At 39.1% G+C, this 15,267-nt stretch overlaps 1 protein-coding gene and 1 gene segment (V, D, J or C); one reads left to right on the top strand and one right to left on the bottom strand.

Annotated features, from left to right (window-relative positions):
• The window catches only part of LOC137199570 (Ig kappa chain V-III region MOPC 63-like), an 89,506-nt gene that overhangs the window by 5,208 nt on the left and 69,031 nt on the right, over positions 1–15,267 (bottom strand).
• On the top strand, positions 1,762–14,516 carry slc1a8b (solute carrier family 1 member 8b). Its single transcript, XM_067613961.1, has 11 exons — positions 1,762–1,939; positions 3,969–4,048; positions 4,989–5,204; positions 7,990–8,032; positions 8,138–8,351; positions 8,979–9,078; positions 10,595–10,828; positions 11,008–11,202; positions 11,288–11,422; positions 11,522–11,669; positions 12,717–14,516. Exons 1-11 carry the CDS (start codon positions 1,775–1,777, stop codon positions 12,861–12,863), a joined length of 1,677 nt encoding a protein of 558 aa, XP_067470062.1. The 5' UTR covers positions 1,762–1,774; the 3' UTR covers positions 12,864–14,516.

Here is a 15,267-nt window from a genome sequence, read left to right as displayed (position 1 = left end):
TTGTCTAGAGCAGAAATACAAACACATTCTCTAAAACAGCCTGATGGTTTTAAGTTCACACTGACCCCTTCAAGTTCATTTAAGACTGCTTCTCAGCCAATAAGGCATTTATTTACCAGCTAGTCCTGACTTTAAGGCGTGTCAGTGCACGCCCTGACCTCTGTACAGACGACACAGCCTAACGTCATGGCAAGATCAAAGGACAAGAAAGTGTCAGGGCATGTCCTGAACACTGAGGACTGATGCTGGTGTCTTACCTTTAGCCTCTCATAATCCCCCCTGTGCAGTGCAACTCCACTTAGATATATATATCTATAGATAGATAGATAGATAGATAGATAGATAGATAGATAGATAGATAGATAGATAGATAGATAGATAGATAGATAGATAGATAGATAGATAGATAGATAGACAGACAGACAGACAGACCGATAGACAGATAGATAGATAGATAGATAGATAGATAGATAGATAGATAGCGGTATTGTAGGTAAAAGAACAAATACAAATAAAGGCTAACTTATATACAGCTCAAACAGAAAACATAAATAGAATAACTAAAAATAGAATAGAGACTAGAGATATAACCTTAACTATAATATACCATTTGCTGAGTATACACTGTTCAATGATGTTAATATGCTATAGTACACTATAAATTAGTGCAAGTCAGAAGGATATTGCCAAGGTAGTAAGGTGCATGATTGTCCATGGATGTTAGAATAAAGCGCACATTGATACTTGAATTATTTACACAATGTATGTATCTATGCAACAATATAAACAGACAGTACTTTAAAGATTATCAAAATGTGAATCTGAAATTTAACAGATATGATGGATAATTTAATAAAATCAAAGTACAGGTGAGAAGTCATTCCTGACACAGAGGAGAGTTATTAAACAGACTGATGGCAGAAGAGGAAGTCTCTGACTGAAAGTGCTCCACTGTTTGAACAGCAGGTCATGGTGGGGATGCAAGATGTTTTCCATGTTTAACAGTTTGCGCAGCATCCTCCTCTCCACAACCAGTTCCAGTGTATCCCGGGGATTCCCCAGCACAGAGCCTGCCTTCCTAATCAGTTTGTTCAGTTTGTTAGTGTCCCTGGCTCTGATGCTTCTGCCCCAGCAGGTAGCAGCGAAGAACATTGTACTTGCTACAACAGACTGGTAGGATGTAGCATTGCAGGTAGATGTCCCTTGTCACTTATTCAGTCCAACAACTTGCTTAGATTTCTCTTATTCAAAATGCCTTTCACTCACTTTTGTCTTGTGAGTAAGTGTAATCTAATCAGCTATTAACTAAAAACACTAATTGGAGGATTCAGGGCATACACCACATGTTAGTAAAAGTTGGGGGTGCTTATGACTTTGTGCACATGAGAGTTCACAGAGGTCAAAGCTCCTGTTTGAATGGACATGGAGGCAGGTAGTAATAAGTCATAATGAGCTATGAATGGAATCAGTCTTGTGTTCAGTCTCCTTAAGCCTGAGTGGCGGGGAAGGAGGCTCTGTTAGCATGGGATAGGGATAATCCTTTTAGGGAACGCTTTACCAAGAATCAGTTAGTCAACGCTTCCTCTCTCAGACTGGATGAACTCCTCACTCAGTGCGAGACCAGACCGACTTTTGATCAGATTCACTGGCTACCATCTGCCTCTGATCTTGTGGAGTAAATAGTGATCAACATTGCTCACCAGGAATTTCGGGTATCTGTAGTCACTCAGGGGGGAGGGGGGGTATCTGGGATACGGACCGAGCCTGAATCAGGATGGAGACCTTGAAGAAGAAGCTGAAGAGCATTGTGTCAATGAAATTCAGGGTGTATGTGAGGGACTACTGCAAGAGGAACGGCCTGCTGACACTCTCAGTGTTTGCTGTAGTGACGGGCTGTGTGCTTGGATTTGTCCTCAGGTCGTTCAACCTGTCCACACAGGTATGTATGTATGGATGGATGGATGGCAGGATGGATAGAAATTCAATGTAATTTTGTTGGATTTTTTTTAACACCATGTGCAAGTTAACATAACATTTAGAATGGGAAGTAACAGCCAGTCTGTCCTATTAACTTCTTTTGTGCACTGACACTGAGATTTCTGTTAAAGCCAGTTATGCCATAGTGAATGTGGAAAATGATAGAGGCGAAAAATCAGGTATAACATGGAACCAGATGTGTCAGAGGAAGACAAAGCAGCTATAATCAATGTTGGATCACATATTTACCTGTATGTGAAAGGTGTTGCTGGAAGTGCTGAACCCACAGAGAATAATCACCCATCTCTGCGGTTCCCCTCAGCTGCAAGGAGATTAGTATTGTCTTTTAACCCACTGTTTTGGTTTACAGCCCACAGCTTTACCGTTTTGGTTCACTCTCACAGCTCTCATAGCATCATTTTTGGTCATAACAGGTAGCTGTTTACAGCGAAAAGGCTCATAAACCAACGATCCTGCCCAGTGCCAAAGCATTTAGCAGCTAAAGAGACACATTTTTTTCAGTAGTTGGTGGAGACCAAAAACAAAGCTCAAAGGAGAGTGAATATTTGACTAATGCTTGGTGCACACTAGAGGATTTTCAAATCTCAACTGATTTTAAAAATGTGGGAGACCAGAGACACCAGATTTAAATGATTTTTAAATATTACCATCATAAGAATGCACACACCTGATGATTCAGTCAAGATGCACACAGTTGGCGTTTATACCAAACGATTTCGGAGTGGCGATTCCAGGGACTTGGGATCTCACAGAAACTTGTGTGATAAAGATAACTTCAGAGAAAAACAAATATGTCATCGCCAGCACTTGTGTGTGCTATGTTTTGCGCTGAAAAAAAAGAAAAAAACGGGATGACGTCATGGCTGGCTTGGGAGACAAAAGTCCTATTCATGCTGTTGGCAGCCATGTTTCTATTCTACATAAGAACGTAAGATCCAGTTGGTGATGCTTCCCGGTCAGCTTGCTCTCATTGACTATTGTGGGTCTCTGCTCAATATTCCATCGCAGTTCCTTTCACACTACAGGATTTCAAGTCGTAAATATCAAATATGTTCGATTATTAGGATTCGAAATCGGGGCAATTCCAATTCAGTCAGTAACATGAAGATTATGTCTGTACACCCCTCATACTACAGGATAATTTCGGCAGATATCTGTTTAGATCAGCCTCAAATTGGGAACACCCATGCAATTGTCAGAAGGGGCAAATCAGGCCCAAAATCCGCCCAATTATCCTCTAGTGTGGGGCCAGCACTATATTTGATATGTGGACAGACACATGACTCTTGCTGCCAGATGTGTAAACAGGCAACAGTTTGCTTATGCCATATCAACTCAGAAGATGATGTCAGTGTTGTACTCCCAGTTTGTTTCTGCTGCCCCCAAGTGGCCAAAAATATATCTTATATATATCTTATTTTTTAAATGTGATTTGTATATGGTCAGGATATAAAATGCTCTAAATGGACCAAGTAGTTTATATATTTTGATTAGTGTCAAGTGTACTCAGTAATGTAAACTTGTGTACTGGTAGCAACCCATAAAACACACAGTATCCTCATCTACTGAGCAAAGAAAGAATCTGTGAAATAAAAATAGCAAATTACCAGACCTGTACCATTTGATCTTAAACAGCATTCATAAACAAGGCTGTGCAATTATGTTTACTAAGTTAAAGCAGTCACAATGCACACAAATTCACACATATAAAGCTTCAAGATGATTGGATACATTAATAAAGAAGCAATTTTAATGTTAAGAAAAAAAATATAGCCGTATGATTGATTGATTGATCTATTTAGTCAGATCAGTATGGACGTACCACTTAAATGAGATAAATAAAAAGTGCAAAAATGATTTGGCAAAAATAATTGAAAAGAGAACTGTGTTTGACTTCAATTCCAACTGGATAAAATATCATTCAAATTTCACAAAGGGGTTCGATTTATTTATGTTTCTCTCTCACGCAGGCCAAGATCTACTTCTCCTTCCCTGGAGAACTACTGATGAGGATGTTAAAGATGTTGATTCTGCCCCTCATCACCTCCAGGTACAAAAAAATCCTCACTGAGTTGAAAAACAACTGCAAACAGTGTTTTGAACATGTAATATTAAACCTATCACATTCTGTTTTGCCCTTGTCAGACAAACACTATGAATGCATCACTCTTCTGAACTTATTACAACTGTATGATTAAGTGTCAACCATACAAAACATCCCATACCATGAAGACTGTGCAGGCATAATTTTATAATTTTATTCCTCAAAGACCTGAGGCAGCTAAGAATTAATTAAAGGAATTCCTCACTCAGAAATTGTTACACTTGTATTAATTGTTCACATCCTCCTACCTGGAATGCTGGATGAAAAGTTTGTTTGCATGCCTTCATGGACACTTGTTGATCTAAAGCTCCATTGTCAAAGTAGAAACGTACCAATTTCATGTAACACTCTAGGTTATAGGAGGTGGCTGATTGCTAAAATATATATTTTGGGGGAAGTACTCCATTTGTAGGGAGAAATGTGGGGTGTCTTGATGGTTCACTTGGCGAAGGTTAATGTACACTTGTTGAACATTGACTCCTCTTCAGTTTAAAATAACAAACATGCTGATTATAACATGAGTAAATCTACATCCAGCAAATGAATGCTGTTACTAGGATAACGCTTGACAACTGATATCATTGACCTCTTTTTGATATTGTATGAAATGTCAAATTCATATATATGACATCCATCAAAGTCAGCCACAACAAAAAGTTGCTCACAATTATATCTTAAGATTTCTTTCGAACTAATCTTTTGTGACGCTATAATCAAGATCATTTGTAGTATTTACACTCAATAGTTGACCAAAAAAAACATTTTTTTCTACCAATTGATGAAAGTATTAACCAACAATCAGTCAAGTCATAGTTTCCCAGTTGATACTTCCCAGTTTTAACCAGTTAATTGGTATTAATAACACATCTCCTGTTTTCCAATCCAGTCTTATGTCTGGCCTGTCAGCCATGGATACGAGAGCTAGTGGTCGGCTGGGAGTCTTGACCATCACCTACTACTTGTGGACGACCTTCATCGCTGTCATCGTTGGCATCGTTTTGGTGCTCATCATTCACCCGGGGACGGGCTCAGAGAAGGAAGGCCACCATGCAAGTTCAGGGCCTGTTATGACCTCTGCTGATGCTCTGCTAGACCTCATCAGGTAAACATTCACAGACACAAGAGCTATCACACTTTGACAAAGTGTTTATAGTGACAGGAACGCTATCATTCAAACTTTTCCCTCACTGAAACACCCTTGAGCAAGGATACTGAATACCATATGCTACTACCTGATGTCTGGCCTCCCCATAGGCAGTGGTGAAATAAATATTCAAAATCATGAATACGATAAAAGTACCAAATCCTACTTTTGCTATTATTAGATTGTTACTATATACATCAATAAACAGCATTTTACTGTTGTAGCTGGTCAAGAAAGAGCTATGTTTAAGTCATTTATACTGTATATTAGGTATTTTAGTCTAGTGGTTCCCAACTTAGGGGTTGAGCTCCCTCCACAGGGTCACAAGATAAATGTGAGGGGTTGTGAGATGATTAATAAGTAGTAAAGATGTTAAAACAAAGTTATGCAACAAAAGTGTTCATTTTTTGGACCTTCCTCTAATCTTTTTGTAAAATACTATATAATTTCAACTCATACATCTGAAATGTGAGAGAGAAAGAGGCCCCAAGACACTCCTTTTTTGAAATGAGTCAAAAGCCAAAAAGGTTGGGGGGCTATTTTCTTTTAAAAAAATCTGCACATGCAGAATAATTAGTAAATGCAAATAAATATAGTGGCGTATAAAATACAAAAATTCAGAAAGTTGCACAAAATAGAAAAAATTGAAATATAAATACCTAAAATTGTACTTAGATAATGATTAAGACATGATTCATAATGAAATACTAAGAGTAACAAAGTAACGGTCTTCAGTCAACTCTTAAGTCAAGATGTTCTGTTTTTTAAGTGTTTTATAATCTTTAAAGTCGATCTACTGCACTGTCCTTATAAGCCGGATACAAGCATTTGTCAGAGTCAACAAACAACCAAACCGGACTTCCCCTTTAGAAACAATAAGAAGACAATCTGACATACTTAGGGTGTCTTCTATTTTTGGAAAAGATGTGATACCTGGAGAAAGTACTTCCCACCTGCGCTTCGATAAGAATCCCTGTGTGAGCTTTTGAGGAGATTCCAGATTTCCCACTCTATCTTATTAGTGTTATTCTCCAGGATGAGGATTTCCTATGTAACATCCTTTAACACCCAAGGAAAACCAGTATAGACCAATTAAATCCAGTACAGATCCAGTTTAGACCTCTTGAACTCCATTTGCTTCCTCGGGAACAGGAAGCTCCCTAATCACAAACTCTTAAGGGATCAGTTTGATCCTGGGAGCTCACATAATCACAACAAAACAATGTTCTGTCAGAAATCATGAAATTCTCAGCAAGTAAAGATTCCTGAAAAGTGAACTCCAAGGACTCCTAATATTATGATAAACCAAATAAAATGGCAGCACATTTTAATCAGTTATAAAGTAAGAGAGAAAATACATCTAAATCTGAATCTACATCCGATATAGAGGTATTTTTGTGAGCAATGGAAGCATTTTTGTATTAAATTGTCACCAGAAAAGAAGAAGTGGAATTTGCTTGTAAAATAGTTGCAGTGTCACTCACACAGGTTGGCTAAGAATAGGGCATCACTTAATAGGGATCTGTTAATCCTGCACTTTCTTAGAAGGTCCTTGTGCAATGTTACACTCTGTGAGATAGCACCTGTAGTCTGGTGTGTGTGCTCTGGCTTACAGCAGTGCATTTCATGCCAGACATCCACTAATACCCTCCTCTTAAGTCTGATTATTTAAGAGAGCAGTGGTGGGTGTGTATCCGCTGCTGTAAGCCAAAGGTCAGGTGTACATTTCAAGTCCTCTTACGTGTTTGACAGACTTGAAGCCTGGGTTCATTGACGTAAAAGGTATAAATACAGTCCCAGTACCTGATGCTGGTTGTCCCCTTCCGCCTTCCACCTTGTGAACATGTGAAGGCCTCTCTTTGCTTCCTGTGTTGTATGAAAGTGTAAAATACGTAAAATATGATCAGTGATCCATGTAGGAACAAAAGTCAGACCATTGGTAAATTTACTTAAATACAATACCAGTGGTGGAGGAAGTATTCAGATCCTTCAATTAAGTAAAAGTGGCAATGCCACACAATATATATTTTGCAGGTAAAAGTCTGCTTTGAAAAGGTTTCTTAAGTAACTGAGTATGTATTACCAGCAAAATGTACTTAACATATACATATGTAAGTATGAAAAGTACACCATGCAGAAAAAAACCCATTATTATATATTACAAGATTATTATTATTGTTGAAACATTCATGTGTAATGAGCATTTTACTGTACTTCACTGAGGTGCACCTACGTTTGAGTATTTTATATACTGTTAGGTATAAAACACAATGCATTGTATTTTAAGTTGATCATTTCTTAAGTAACTAGTCGCTATAGCAGTCAAACAAATGTAGTCAAGTAAAAATTATGTCTTCTCTGCCAACAACCAGTGTCAGTCATTAAAACAATATTATCCAGCCAATCAGACACTAGCAGGTAAGACTCATACAGGTAATTATATTTCTTACATGATGCTGGTTGGTCAGAAATTGACCCAAATCTCCATTGAATCTTGTAGTGAGGTTGCTTTACGAACTGGTGTTTCCAACGTCAAGGATGAACTTTTGCTCTCATGATAAAAACAGATAAAAAAAAAGTCATCAGCTCTTTATTTGCGCTGAAGTCGTGAAATATTTATAAATGTGATAAATATGTCTATTTATTGTTTGGAAAATGAGTCATACACAATAGAAAAAAACATTAAAGCTGAATTGTGTGTCACCACAGACATTTGATAGATTTTGTCTGCTGTCTTTTACAGGAACATGATCCCCTCAAATCTAATTGAAGCAACTTTTCAGCAGGTGAGTGGACAAAATAAGGAAACCCATAATGGATTGTAAAATGCTGTTCATAAATTCGATGTTTAATATCCTCTTCTGTGGTCGTTCTCTCTCGTCCCACTCCAGTATCGAACAGACCTGGTGCCTATTGTGCAGAACTCCAATGTAAAAGAGTCGCAGGCCAACTATGTGTACGTCATGCCCGACTACCACAACCCTCAACTGGGCCACCCAGTCTTCCTGGAGATCACCCCTGCACCTGACATCAAATACAAGATTGTCCCCAGTACCAGCAAGGGCATGAATGTACTGGGGATTGTCATTTTCTCAGCCACTATGGGTGAGACAATCACACAGTGATAGTGATAGTGATAGTGATATAACTTGAAATATATTATCATCTAATCATTGTGGTACCACTTCTTCTTCTTCTTTTTCTTCTTCTTATATTATTATTATGAGGTGATAAACTCGTGACATTTTTTCAGTTACCAGTCTAAGAAGAAATTTTCAGATCCAATTGTCTACAACTCTCAGACAAACATAATGTAGTAAAAAAGTACAATATTTCCCTCTGAAATGTAGTGGAGTAGAATATAAAGTAGCCAGAAATTGAAATACCCAAGTAAAGTACAAGTATCTCAAGATTGTACTTAAATACAGTACTGAAGTAAATGTACTTAGTTACTAATTAACATTGGTAACAGCAGACGTGATCCAGCCAATGGGGATTTTTCCGAAACCCAAACTTTTCTAAACACCATTCACACTGGAACCATGTCCGTTATTGCTGTCTGTACTGTGCATGTTGTATTATTTATTATTGTATGTATTGTATATATGTATATGTATAACTGATATATAAAGAATTAAGTAAGTGATTTATTAACCATTAAATAAATAAACCCTAAGTATGTGGTACTATAACTACTATCTAAAAACACATGAATGTACCACATGTTCTCAGGTCTGCTGCTGGGGAAGATGGGAGAACGTGGAGCGCCACTGGTCAACGTGTGCCAGTGCATCAATGAGTGCGTCATGAAGATCATTAATGCAGCTATGTGGTAAGGTTGCACTATCTCTCTCACACACAAACACAAACACACACACACACACACTATCAAACATACTACTACTGTATCATACACGTGCATCCAAAAAAAGACAGAGAGACTACACAGAGCACAGCCGGATTAAATCTAAAAATAAATGTCACACAGCAACTCAGTGGCGTCTGAAGTGTCCCCGCTCCATCACACGGGAGCTGATTACGGCAGGAGGACATTTCTGTGAATGGGGCAAGGACGCTTTCATGAATTAGATCTGTGTTAAATAATCTCACACACAAATACAAACGGTTTGTGATGGTTAATAGCAACATCATCATTTGGACACCCAAACATTACACCCATATGTGATTGTTGAATATCTAATTTCAAAACCACGTGTGTTAACATGCTGCTATAACAGTCTCCACTCTTTGGGCAAGGCCTTACACAGGGATTTGCTCTCATTCAGCCTCAAGAGCATTAGTAAGATGGACACTGATGTTGGCTGATAAGGCCTGGCTCACAGTCAGCATTTGACTTAATCCTAAAGGCTTGATGGGGTTGACATCAGGCCAGCCAAGTTCTTCCACACCAAACTGGGAAAGGCATGACTTTATGAACCTGGCTTTGTGCAAAGGAGTATTGTGATGTTGAAACAGGAATGAGCCTCCCCAAAACTGTTGTTATAAAGTTTCAAGATTCAAAGGTTTTATTTGTCACATGTTCATATAACATATGTGTTGAAACGCAAGGTGGCATACTATTAGGGCTGTGCTTATAAGGTTAGTGTGCAATAAAGAATAATAATCATAATAAGAGTAAAAATTAGAATTAGAAAAATAAATAGAAAAGGCTGTTTTAAAATACTGAAGTATATATTAGCTTAATGTGTAAGTGGACTGTGTATAATATAATTGAATATAATATAGAATATAGAACGTAATTGTTGGACACACACTAATGTCTAACATACAGTATATCATTGTGTGCCCCTTAACTGGAAAGCAAAACCATGAAAAAACAGCTTCTTACCAAAAGTACACATAAGTATGTGAACAAGTACGTTTGGCCATGTATTGCATGAATAAATCACAGATGTTACAGACTAATTACATACTGTCTTTAAAGGAGAACACCACCAATTTCACATTGAAGTCTGTTTACAGTTCTAGGGGAGTACTACTGCATATGTGAAAAAGAAAAGTTGTGTAAAGCATTTTGTAGCTACAGGGGGAGCAGCACAAACTCTGCTAAATTGTAGTATTTAGCCCTGACCAATGTCAAACTACAAGTTTAAAAAAAAATCTGGGGGTGTGAAGGTAGAAAGAAGTGAACTTACCAAACCTCTGTGACCTGCTCCTGCTCCCAAGCTGTCAAAACTGTCTGACAATCTTAGAGGAGTGCAATGCTAAATTGAAGAAGTACTCTTTAAGGAAGTGAAAACCACTGACTGTTTTTGTTGGTCTTAAAGCAGCTAAGCAAAATGTGCACATACAAATACTCAGCCTCTTCTCTTCTCTCGTGTCTTCAGGTACTTTCCCTTCGGCATTGTGTTCCTGGTGGCAGGGAAGGTCCTGGATATGCATGACCCGGCCCACCTTGGAGAAAAGCTTGGCATGTACTTCATCACGGTCCTGTCTGGTCTGTTTGTGCATGGCCTCATCCTGTTGCCGCTCTTCTACTTCTGCTTCACAGGCAAAAACCCCTTCACTTACATCCGAGGGCTGCTGCAGGCTCTTGTCATTGCATTGGCCACCTCATCAAGGTAAGAGGAAAAGGAATTTCTTCATTATGGTAGCCCAGTCTGCCATAGAAATATGTACTGCAACTACATCCAAACACAGGTTAAACAACAGTTCTAATTAGATATATTTGGCATTGAAAGCCAGTGAGTAGTCGATCCTGACCTCCACCATCCATATCCTTCGTTCTCTTTCTCTGCAGCTCAGCCACTTTGCCAATCACCATGAAGTGTCTGTTGGAGAACTGTGGAGTGGACCGGCAGATTGCTCGCTTCGTGCTACCAGTGGGAGCAACCATTAACATGGACGGGACAGCCCTGTATGAGGCAGTGGCGGCCATCTTTATTGCTCAGGTCAATGAGTATGACTTGGACTTTGGTCAGCTGGTCACCATTAGGTGAGAATAAACTCGGTCTCCTGTTGATGATGTGTTTGATATACTGTACGTTACATTGCTAACATCCCGGTTCTTTTCTCATCAGCATAACTGCAACAGCAGCCAGCATCGGGGCAGCTGGAATACCTCAAGCAGGTCTGGTTACCATGGTGATTGTCCTGACCTCCGTGGGGTTACCGCCTGCTGACATCTCCCTAATTGTGGCCATTGATTGGGTTCTGTGAGTCCCACTAAAATGTATTACACCAATAGAGCATCAGTGATTCTTTTAGGGGCTGTTGGGGCAATATGTTAATTTTTTTTTCCATCTCATTCTCAGTGATCGCTTCAGGACGATGATCAATGTTCTTGGTGATGCCTTAGCTGCTGGGATTATGGCTCATTTATGCAAGAAGGACTTTGAGAGGGCTGCTGCTCCAGCCACCCCTACCAATACTGCTGCCAATAACGGAGGTGGCCCCAAACGGGTAAGGAGGACGATTTCTATTTGTTCAGATCAAAGTGCACATGCCTTCATATTGTCATGGCACAGGTAGTACCTGATAGAACTATTTGTTGTTATGTTGATACCCTCGACTGGATCATCATGAAACCATGCACTGAGCACAGCGTTGATTTCAGTTAACATATAGGGAATCTGCCCTCTGACAGGCTCAAATTGATGTTTGGCAACCAATCACTAGAGCAAATGACAATCTGCGACCGTGATGTTATATTATCAACATTTGCACTTACCTGGTTAATTTTTTGTACATTTCATTCTCTTCATTTTAAACCGTTCAAGAGTTCTTTTCACTAGGGAATATATTTTATAAATCTTATAAAGTACATTTCTGTTTTATATTATTTATGATCAACTAACTTTTTGGGTACTTGTATTTTGTCAAAATTGTATATTTTGATCATTATGCACCACAATACCAAGGCAAATTCCTTGTATGTGCAAACCTACTTGGTAATAAACCTGAGTCTGATTCTGACAAAAGCTAACACAGGTTTAAAAAGTCACTTTTTAGGGTATAAAACATTTGTTACTTCCTTGTACTGACATTTTGGAGTATTTTAATCATTATTAGTGTTCATGTTTGTATTTCTACATAATCTGTCACCCCTTTCATCATACTAGTTGATTATTTTTTCTAATGCATTTGTGTGGTGTTAGATTTTTTTAACAGCTACATGGTTGCAAAAAAAATTGAACTGCTTCAGCTTAGGTGCTTGATTTATAAGCAAAAGAAAAATTGGAAATATTTTTGATGGTCCTAAAATGAAACAAATCACCTACAGTGACCCAGGTAAAATAATGTTCACATTCACATTTGAAAATTTTGAATAGGACAGAAAATGGTACTGCTAATTACATCACCTCCTGATTTTCAGTTTCACAGGCATTTTCTATTCTTTTTGGCTCCATTTTGAGCCTGCTTTCATACAATTCTAGAAAAACACCCAAACCTTCCCAACCACTTTCACCTGCTTAACTAACTGTACTGTCGTTTGCTTCTTCCCTGCAGAGAGACACAGTAATCTCCTTTGGCAATCAGAGTGTGGCGATGTCTGATGCTCCTCTGATTGCACACCGCTGCGATTACGTGTTTGAGGTGGATGGAGACAACGTCATGGAGAGACCTGTGGCCTGTTACAACCTCTGCCAAGTCTGAGGTGACTTTACAGGATGGACAGCAAGGGATACTGCCTCCTACGGCACGAAGGGGGGGAGGGGAGGATCCCATGGTGTTCTCAGGCCAGAAGACATATGTAGTCCCTCCAGCGTGTTCTGGGTCTGCCCCGGGGTCTCCTACCAGTTGGACATACCTGGGACGCACCACCTCCCACACTAGTTCCGACTCCTTCCCCTCCAGGGAGGTGGCGTCCCACATCCCTAGAACCAGTTATCGATGCCTGGAATCAGCATGCCCAGGTCCCTGTCCCTGCCTGCTGCTCATTTGGCAACACATCCGACCCCAGTCTTTATCCCTGCAGGTGGTGGACCCACAGGGCAGCGACTCTATGCTATTTCTTCGGGCTGTGCCCTACCGGGCCCCATGGGTCAAAGCCTGGCCACCAGACACTCGCTGTCGAGCTCCCCTCTCAGTCCTGGCTCCAGGAAGGTGCCCTGCTCTCCCTCTTCCAGGCGAGATTCCCACATGCCTGAAATGCCGCTTCATTGAGGTCTATGAATCATTCTTGGTCTGGACCTCACCTGGGACCAATTTGCCTTGGGAGACCCTAACAGGGGCTCATTGACCCCGACAACACAGTTCCCAGGGTCACAAGGACACTCAAATCACTCCACCACAATAAGGTGATGATTCTTGGAAGAGAAATTCTGTTAATGAGAGACCTAAATGAGACCAGAGTTTTTTTGTGGTGTCAGGGTTTAGCGACTCAAATGGATTTTGCCTGTGCCATGCCGAAACAGAAAACTTCATTATTTGATATATACTGTATGTCCACATCCAAGTTTGACTGGAGGACAGGAGTTGTGGGGAAATACATTTAGTTTAACATGTTACCTACAGACACTCGCTCAATATTGTCTGAGAGCATCTGCAGCCTTGATAATGTGTCGCAGTTAGTTATAGTGAGATTAGTGTTTATCAGTCAGTGGTGTCACTTAAGACATTCACAGTCCTAATGAAGTTCAACTGTAGGTTTAGACTCCAGTCAAGGTTTTGAGTTGCCTTAACATGATCTCAGTTTTGACAATTAATGCTGAGAGCTTGAATGACTTGAAAGTAATATAAACTGATAGACAAGGAGCAATTTACTTTTTTTTGAAGTGAACTTTTATCTATGTTAGAGAAGCTATTTATGGAAAGATATTAAAATAAGTAAGTAAAATTTTATTTATATAGCAAATTTTTTTAACAGAGGTTACAAAGTGCTTTACATCAACATCAGCACAGAAAGAATGAGAACACAAACCAAAGCACATACAATACATAAAGACATAACGCACATACGAACACAGAAAGCATACAGCGACCAGTCACCACCCAGAGATTACCCTTGAAGTTATTGAAAGTTATAGAAAGGCAATCCTAGAAATGTGGGTTTTTAAATGTTTAAAACAGTCAACAGAGTCAGCTGATCGAATGAGATGAGGGAGATTGTTCTGGGTGCCAGGGCAGCAAAAGTGCAGTTGCCTTTGGTTTTAAGTTCGGCATACAACATAAAGTTGAGTGAGTAAAGTAACACTAACACAAATATTTACATTATCTTAGCGCACAGAAATCACATAAGATGATTATTTGTGTTTTTATACCTATGCTTTTGATTTTTGTGTTCATGTTTTCTAATAAAAACTTGCTGCACACAAGTCGTGTCAACAAATGGTTTTATTTGAGATCTAATTGAGAGAAAAAATGTTTTTTTAGAACTTTATTAGGGCCTGATATGCTTTAGATCAGTGTTTCCCAACCAGGTAAGTGTACCTCTGTTGCTCTTCCTAATATTTCTTCCATTTTTACCCCATTAAAAGTTTTGTTTTTTTGACTCTATCTAATGATAGAGGACTGTGAGAGGTACTAACAGATGAAGTGGAAGGCAAACACCAGCAGCAGAGTCATTATTCAGTGTTGATGATGTAAGCTGCAGAGGAAACATGTTGCAGGGGGATCAGTGGTGGAAGAAATACTAAGATCTTTTATTTAAGTACAAGCATTAATACATTAATGTAAAAATATGCATTCAAAATGTTACTTACTTGAGAGTATGATTAGCAAAACTAAAGTTTTAAAGTAAAAGTACTCATTCTGCAGACAAAACGCCTGTTGTGAGTGATATATTATTATTTATGACATTGCTAGATTTTTAATACTGATGCATCAGTGTGTGATTTGCATTTTTTTCTGTAGCTGGTTAAGGTGGAGATAGTTTTAACTACTTTCTAAACAGTCAAAAGTCCCCCTCAACTCAAAAATGTTTTTTCTTTCTTGTTCCTACGGTTGGATTTTTGAGCTTCAGTGTGCATTTTTTGACACTAGAGGGCTGTTTTTTGTTTTTTTATTTTCTGAAAGTTTCCCTGTGCCCATTGAAAATCTGATTTTTGGGGGTGGGCCT

Source organism: Thunnus thynnus, chromosome 16, assembly GCF_963924715.1.
Source record: "Thunnus thynnus chromosome 16, fThuThy2.1, whole genome shotgun sequence".
In the NCBI taxonomy this organism is placed as follows: Eukaryota; Metazoa; Chordata; class Actinopteri; order Scombriformes; family Scombridae; genus Thunnus; species Thunnus thynnus.
This window is presented reverse-complemented; position numbering and strand designations above follow the sequence as displayed.

Bases quoted from the DNA above. Each gene is read 5' to 3' on its own strand.
- slc1a8b (XM_067613961.1), top strand. From the start codon at position 1,775: ATGGAGACCTTGAAGAAGAAGCTGAAGAGCATTGTGTCAATGAAATTC. The intron at 5,205-7,989 runs GTAAACATTCAC...TGTCTTTTACAG, and splicing joins GCTCTGCTAGACCTCATCAG to GAACATGATCCCCTCAAATC. The intron at 8,352-8,978 runs GTGAGACAATCA...ACATGTTCTCAG, and splicing joins CATTTTCTCAGCCACTATGG to GTCTGCTGCTGGGGAAGATG.